We start from the raw sequence: 7,912 nt of genomic DNA, 5'->3' as shown, positions 1-7,912 counted from the left end.
GGACTTTCTTCCTTCTCTGTCCCTTCCCAGCCCTGTGGCCCTGCTGGGATGTGCCAGGGTTCATTGGTACCCTGAGCAGCTCTGCAGCCTCCCATCTCTGCTCCATCTCTGTTATCCCAGAAGGTTCGTGAGAGCCATCTGAGCAGTCCTGGGTGAGAGTTCATCTTGGGGCAGCTGGCAGAGGAATGCAGGTCCCAGCCTCATGTAGCTGCACTGACTTGGGCAATTTGAGTCCCCCAGAGCTGTTTGAAGAGAAAAGTGCTGCTGTTGGGCTGTGGGTGAGTGGAAGGCAAGTTGCTGCAGAAACAACTGGTCCTGCTGCAGACCCCCTGCTTGTGCTGGCATGGTGGCCATGGGACAGGTCCAGCTGGACCAGGGCACTAATCCATCTGAAAGTCACCTGTAAACCCCACAGCGGGTTTCCTCTGCTGAAGGTGCTACAGGTGGAGAGGAGGGAGCTGACCTGGTGGCTTTGGACATTCTTCATCCTCCCATCACACAGGGAGGGCTCAGGAGGCATCATTCCTCCCCAGACAGGCTCTGTCAGACCCCGAATGACCACCTGAGTGTGGTGCCAGACAGTGCAGGGTGGGCAGGAGGTGGGCAAAGCCTCCAGGCTCTGGCAGTGCTGGGTTGGTAACCCTTTGTGGCTCTGTGTGGAGGAACCCTCGTTATGTGGGTGCAGAGGAGACCACTGTCCTACTGCCCCAGCTGAGAGCATTCAGAGGTGGCAGAATTGGGGCATCTCACAGTCAGCCTGAGGTGGTGCTGAGGGCAGCAGGGTAGCACCTGCGGAGCATGGCTGGGATTCCTGGAAAAATCCAGGGACCGTGGAGGAGTCAGAGGGCTGGGTCACCCCAGGGTGATGCTGAGGGTGGAGGGCTGGGTCACCCCAGGTTGATGCTGGGGACACCAGGCAGGCGGGGCTCGACCGTCCGTGCCACCAGCGGCAGCTCCCCGCTCTCCCCCCGCCTCCTCTTCCTCCTCCTCCTCTCCGCTCCCTCTTCCTCCTCCTCCCGTCTCCCTCTCCCTCTCCCGAGCCAGCCCGGCCGGGGGAGGAGCCGGCCGCGCACAAAACCTCCCGCCCGGCCCCTCCGGGCCCCGCACCGGCACCGGCACCGGCGGCGCCCAGCGCCCTCCCCGGGGCCATGAGCGCCGCGGCGGGGCCGGGGCTGGGGCCGGCGGGGCCGGGGCAGGGCTGGGGCCGCCCGCGGCCATGAGCGCGGCGGGGACGGGCACGGGCGGCGGCCCCGGGGGGCGGCGGCGGCCCCGGGCGGGGGGCGGCGGCGGGGCGAGCCCGGCGGGGCGGCCCCGGGCGGGAGTGGGGGGGCGGCGGCGGCGGGCGCTGCGCTCGCTGGGCAGCCTGGCCGGGCGGCTGCTCCGCACCTGGGCGCGCCTGGCCGGGGGGCGCGGGGGTCGCCGAGCCGCCCCGGAGGATGACGAGGGCGGGTTCCGCGGCGGGGAGCGGCGCCGGCCCGGCCGGGCGGCCCCGGCGGCGGGGGGCGCGGGGGGCGATGCGGGAGCGGGCGGGGAGCGGCCGCCGGGCGCGCAGGGGCTGCGGAACCACGGGAACACCTGCTTCATGAACGCCGTGGTGCAGTGCCTGAGCAACACGGCGCCGCTGGCCGAGCGCCTGGCGCTGGGCCGGTACCGCGCCCGCGGGGCCCGCGCCGAGGTCACCCACCGGCTGGCGGCCCTGGTCCGAGCCCTCTGGACCCGCGACTACACCCCGCAGCTCTCCGCGGAGTTCAAGGTACCGACCGGACCCGCCCCGCGCGTCCCGAAGTGACCCCGGCCCCCAGCGGCATCCCCAGCCTCCATCGGCATGCCCAGCTCACAGCGCCCAGCAGCACCCCCTCCGAACCCACTGACACCTTTCCCAGACCCCGGCGCCCACCAGCACCCCCTCCAAACCCAGTGACACCTTTCCCAGACCCTGGTGCCCACGGGCACGTCCAGCTCACGGGCTCCACCAGCATCTCCTGCTCCCAGCACCTGCCAGCACCCCCCACTCTTAGCACCCTCTGACACCCCTGCCAGCCCTCCCAGCTCACAGCAGCCAACAGCATCCCCCCACTTCTAGGATCCCCCCACTCCCAGCACCCAGCAGCACTCCTAATTCACAGCACTTACCAGCATCCCTCCTCTCAGCACCCATCAGCACCGCCCAGCACCCACCAGCAACCCCTGCTCACAGGACCCACCAGCATCCCCCCACTCAGCACCCACTGGCACCACCAGGTCAGAGGACACATCAGTATCCCCTCTCTTGCAGCACCCACAGCACCCTCTGCTCACATCACTCACTCCCCTGCCTTGTCCTCCCCATGGACCCTGCCCTGCCAGACACCTCCCAGCCCTGCTGCCATCACCCCTCTGTGGCTGGGCTGCTGTTACCTGAGCTCTGAGCTCCCATGGGTGGGTGGGCTCCCAGCCCTGGCCATGCCACTGGGCTGTAAGGGTGAGCTGGCTGTGATGGTGGGGTAAGGCAGGACAGTGCCCTGGGAGCCCAACTCAGTGGCCTCAGGCCCTGTCACTGAGTGTGTCACATCCCTGCTGGGCACATGCCACTGTGCTGGGGCCCTGCACTCAGCTGGGGACAGGGACAGGGTGTCAGGCACAGGACAGCAGATCCAGCCTGGCACCACAGCTCCCCACGCTCAGGGACACGTGTCCTGGTGACATTTCAGCAGGGGCCTGAACTCTGCAAAGTGGAAAGCCAGGCCCTGCCCTGGGGTAAGCAGCCAGTCTGTATCTGCGTGGGCAAGGCCTGGGGTACCCACTTCTCTGCCCCCCCTTTCCAGGGGTGTCCTTCCTTCCTCCCTTCCCGGCCCCGAGGCTGGCAGCACCCACCCCACAGGGTGCTCCTGCAGGAGCTCTTTGCCTTTGACAGCCCTGGAGCAAAGCAACCAGCTCTTGTGCTGCTGGGCACAACAATCCCACGCCCTTTGCTCCTGAACACACACGTTCCTTAGGCACAGATCAAAAAAAAAAAACAACAAACAAACACCCTCAGACTTCCAGCCTTTGCTTTGCATTCCCTCCTTCCCGATGGTTACCTGCAGCTGCCACGAATTTCCACCTCATTTTTTTAAAGCCGCCCAAGTGAGATTTTAAAATTTGGAGCTGAGCCTGCAACTTGTTTTTTCTGGAAGCCCATCCGTGGTGGCCTTGCTCCCTCTGCTTGTAGTGGGATAGTTGTACTGCTGGGAGCAGGGCTGGGGACAAGCAGAGCCATGGCCAAAGGGGTCTTGGCTTGGGGTGTTTCCCAGCAATGCTGGAGGTCTGATCCCTATCCCGGCAGGTCCCAACATGCTGGTTATAATCAGCACGGACGGTCGGGGTTTCACGGCGTCACCTGGTTAAAATCCACGTGGATGGTCAGGCTTTCTCCCTCCTGCTGCTGGGTTTGGGGCTGAGCTCCTAAAATTGTCCTCTGAGGAGCCACCACCAGCCCAGACTTGGAGATGAGTCCTTGGGGATCCACCCAGCTCTGCTTTTTGGGGTGCTCCCGGGGCTTCCCACAGGGATTCCACACCCCTATGCACCCTGCTTTTTTGGGGTCAGGGACCCATCCTGGCGTGTGCATGCACAGCTCTCACGGTCTGTTGGCATCTGCTGGTGGCACATACCCTGGGGCCACCCAAACCACGGGCATGTAGCACCTCAGGGAGCTTGGCTGACTTGGCAGGGGAACTGGCGTCAGTGCTGGCTTGGTGACCTGAGGTCACCCTAGTGGGTGACACCTTGTCCTCCCTGGATATCACCTCAGCCCTATGGCATTCCCAGCCCCTCAGTGGGGACAGGCAGAGAGAGCACAGCATTGGGGTCTGATGGGGGCAGTGGTGGAGTTACAGGCAGGGAGGTGCTCTGTTTGATGGGGCAGGGGTGGCATTGGTGGCATGGGAGCATCACAGCATCCCAGTTGTGGGAATTGCCTTCTCCTGCATGTGACACCGAGTTGGTGCTGTTGGAGTGCACAGGGCAGGTGACACCGGTGGGTCCCCGTGGGCTGCTCTGGCTCATATGGGGTGTGCCCTGTGCCCAGCCACACCACGCTGTCCCCTCCCAGCCTCATGCCAGCAGCTGGGACACCACGGTGATGGGCATGGAGCTGCTGGCTGGTGTGCTGGTGTCCCCACCTCTCTGCCGTCCCCGGGGTGGTCACGATGTCCCTCTAGAAGCAGAATGAGGGCAGGCGCTGCCGCAGGGATGGAGCAGGGGTGGGTTTTGTGGTGGGTGATAACAAGGTATCAGTTCATTAGTGCCCAGCGGCGCTGCCCGTGGCTCACCCCTGCCCTGCCCATCTCTTGCAGAACATTGTCTCCAAGCACAGCTCGCAGTTCCGGGGCAACGCTCAGCACGACGCCCTCGAGTTCCTGCTCTGGCTGCTGGACCGCATGCACGAGGACCTGGGGGCTGCCTCCCCCGCCCAGCAGCCCCGCAGCCCCCAGGAGGTGGGTGACCCCACGGGGGTGGCTGCACACCCTGGCTCAGGGGGAAGGTGTTTGGGCCAGGTCTGGGAGCGGGGAAGCTGAAATGTCCTGGAAAGCAGTGGGACTGGAGCTCACTCCACCCCAGTGTGGATGGGGAGATGGATGATGTGGTTTGGTCGGTGGGTGGGTGGAATTGTGGCGGGATCTGGGTGCTGGAGAGGTGTGCAGGGTGGTTGGGGTGCTGGGAGAGGGTGGGGGTGTCAGCAGGAGCATCCCAGTTCCGGTGGGCATCCTGGTTCTTGGGGCTGCTTGGTGAGGAGGAGATCCAGCCCCCCCCATCCCTCCCTGCCTCCAGCTAAGCCCGCTGTAATTACAGCTCGGCGGCTTTGCTGCTGGCAAAATGAGTAATTAAGTCTCCCTCTATCCATCTGTGCTCAGGCATTGCCCTGGCCTTGGCCCTCCCTGCCTGCCTTCCTGCTTGCTGCAAGCTCCTTCCCTGCTCCCTCCCTCCCTCCCTGCCGGGTGCTGCCTGTTGCAGCGAGTGGATCTGTGCAGGTGGCATTTGCCACGTCAGCTCAGCTCCAGCAGAGTGCTGTCCCCACTTTGGGGGTGATGCCCACGACGGGAGGGATGTGCCCAGGTGATGGATGATGCCCAGGGAGCCTGGGACCAGCTTCCTCCTGCTTGGGGTGTCGTGGCTGTGGCCAAGGGTGCAGGTCAGGGTCCCCATGGGCAGCTCCTGCCCAGCCTCCAGCCTGCTGTGGGCACAGCTCTGTCCCACAGGGGAGGGCTCAGCTGCAGTGCCCATCTCTAGAGCTTCTGGCTGGGGCAGCCCTGTGGCTCCCAGCCCTGCTTGGCCAGGGTCCTGCAGCCATCCCTGCACTGAGCTGGGCTGTCCTCAGCCCTGCCATCTTTCCTGGGAGATGTTTGGATACCCCAGGCTCTCTGGGAGAGCCTGGCAGCTCCTGTTGTTCGTGTGTTAACTGTGAGGTGCCCACGTGTGCCATGGGCTGTGGTGTGACACCAGCAGTGCCCTCAGCTGCCCATGGAATGGGCAGGGCACCTGCCTGGCTCTGGGAGTGGCACCTGCACACCTGTGTCCTTGGGGAGGAGCTGCCCAGCGGGGGTGGTGGGAGCCTGGATAAATGGCTTGCAGGTGGGCACACACGTGCCTGTTCTAGTGTTGGGAAGGAGGAGGAAGGTGTGTGCACATACCCACGGATGGGGATGGGGAAACAATTTGCTCCTGGTCAAGCCCATCCTGAGGCTCAGGGACTGGGGAGCTCAGCTGTTGGGAAGCAGAAAGTGAGGAGATCAGAGCTGGGCAGGCTGGAGGGTTTGGAATACCCTCCTGGCCCACGAGGTGTGTGCTGTGGCACCCAGCGGGCTGTGGTGGGGACCAAGGCTTGGCTGCTGGGAGGGCTGGAGGAGGAGGAGGAGGTATCCCCTTGGGATTGGGGGATTTTGGGGGGCTGTGTAGGGCGCAGACATGGTCCAGGTCCCCTCTCATCCACACCAGATGGACCCCAGCCCCTCACAGATCTTAAGGACACGTCAGGCTCAGCAGGACCTGGTGCCAGCAGATGGCATGAGGAAAATCCACTTCCTGGCCAAATACCCGGTTATTTTCAATCTTACTCATCACGACACCAGAAACTCACTGTCTCACCCCAAAACAGCTCAGTCTCTTCCCAAGCCACCAACACTCCTTTCTGCAGCATCTCTTTTGTCACTGGGCTCTGGGGGTGAAGTCAGTGGCTTCTGTCCTTGACGTGGGGCTCCTGGTGGTTGGCAGGGCGGGGGGCAGGCAGGGTGCAGGCAGGGGAGTGTTGCCTACCCAGGCACAGTCACATCCCAGTGCCCTTATTCCCTGTGGAGCTGAGCTGAAGACTCTGCTCTCCTTGGCATCCCTGGGACACATCTCAGCTGTCAGAGAGGTGCTGTGCCCACCACCTGCACCCTCATGGACCCACAAGTGCTGGGGCAGGGTCAGGGTGCTGAGTGCTGTGCCAGGAGCCCTGCCCGGGCTCAGAGTGCCGAGTGCTGTGCCTGGGCTTGATGTGGCAGGTGCCACGCTGGGTGCTGTGCCTGGGCTTGCTGCTGGGGAAACACACAGCAGCAGCAGCAGCAGCAGCAGCAGGGCTGGTTTCTGGGCACCCCATAGCCCACACCAGCCCACCTGCCCGGCAGGGCATCGCACCAGCCCAGCCTCTGCTGAGCTCCCCCAGTCTGGGGATTTGCCTGTGGTTAATTGGCACCCAGCCGTGTCCCCCCCAGGGCGGGTACATGCCCAGGAATGTGCACACCTGCTCCAGGAGCTCATCTCTCATGGAGACACACATGGACATGAACACAGGCACTGCTGCAGCCTCCCACCATCCCATCCCCACCCGTGCCCCAGCTCCCGGTGCCCACGGGTGCGTTTGCTGGGTGGGGTGTGCCCGTGGGCACTGGGGCTCCCTGGGGGGGATGTTACAGGGGACCAGCTTTCCCCCACCCCCAAGCTTTCCCCCTGCTGGGGTACTGCTGTGGCTCACCCAGGATTTCCCTCCTGGAGCTTTTCAGCCAGGCTTGAATGCATTCCCAGCTCCAGTTCCTCAGTGTCCTGGAGCTCTGGACGCTGGGGCTGATATGGATGGCCCCTGGGGGTTCCACCACTGCAGACCCTCCCTTAACCCTTTGTGCCCTGTGCTGCTGGTGGATGGGATGTACCCCAGAGATTCCCCAGGAGAAGGTGGACAGGCAGCCTGGAAGGCGCAGCAGTGCCAGGCAGGCAGGTGCAAGGGTCACTTTGGTATCACCTCCAGCCCATCCTTGTGCCATGGGGACACCAAAACTGGCCTTGGTTCACTAGGACATGTCCCCAGCGCCTGAAGAGCCCCATGGGGGGTCACTCCAGCACCTCACTCACCCACTTGTCTCTTGTCCCTCCAGCCTGGCAAGGACAGGAGTGGCAGTGCCAGCCGGTCCCCGACAGCTGCCCAGCACCCCCGGGGGCAGAGCTTCGTGCAGAGCCACTTCCAAGCGCAGTACAGGTGAGTGGAGGGCTGGATCCTGCCCCACCAGGGCTTCACCCTCCTGTGAGGGAAGGAATGTGACAGGGAGGGGGTCCATCCATCCACCCATCCATCCATCCCATCATCCCATCCATCCCAGGCACCAGAGCTGCTGCTTCTGTGGACAGAAAGTGTCCAAGGCCAGGTTGGACAGGGCTTGGAGCAATTTGAGCTAGTGAAAGGTGTCCCTGTGGGAAGGGGTGGGAGCTGTGTGCAGATGGAATGGTCTTTGAAGGTCCCTCAAAAACCCAAACCATTCTGTGGTTCTGTCACAGGGCTCAGGATTGGGGTTTTCCCAAGCCTGTCCCAGCAGTCCAGCATAAGGGTGTCCCTGCACAGGACATCCCACATGTTCATCCCCCTGAGACTCACAGGATGTTGGGAGGGCCAGCGTGTGGCCACCCTGTGCCTGTGCCATGG

At 63.8% G+C, this 7,912-nt stretch overlaps 1 protein-coding gene across 1 annotated transcript in view; it reads left to right on the top strand.

Moving 5' to 3' along the window:
* Positions 1-1,309: 1,309 nt before the first annotated feature.
* The window catches only part of USP43 (ubiquitin specific peptidase 43), a gene marked incomplete at its 5' end in the record, with an annotated part of 14,779 nt that continues 8,176 nt past the window's right edge, over positions 1,310-7,912 (top strand). The window contains 3 exons of the mRNA XM_027909180.1: positions 1,310-1,753; positions 4,317-4,457; positions 7,371-7,471. Of these exons, the coding sequence (XP_027764981.1) occupies positions 1,310-1,753; positions 4,317-4,457; positions 7,371-7,471 (686 nt within the window). The remainder of the gene's footprint in view (positions 1,754-4,316; positions 4,458-7,370; positions 7,472-7,912) is intronic.

The sequence above is a fragment of the Empidonax traillii genome, unplaced genomic scaffold (genome assembly GCF_003031625.1).
Source record: "Empidonax traillii isolate 1590-97213 ecotype Southwest subspecies unplaced genomic scaffold, ASM303162v1 scaffold1973:size63974, whole genome shotgun sequence".
Classification (NCBI taxonomy): domain Eukaryota; kingdom Metazoa; phylum Chordata; class Aves; order Passeriformes; family Tyrannidae; genus Empidonax; species Empidonax traillii.
This window is presented reverse-complemented; position numbering and strand designations above follow the sequence as displayed.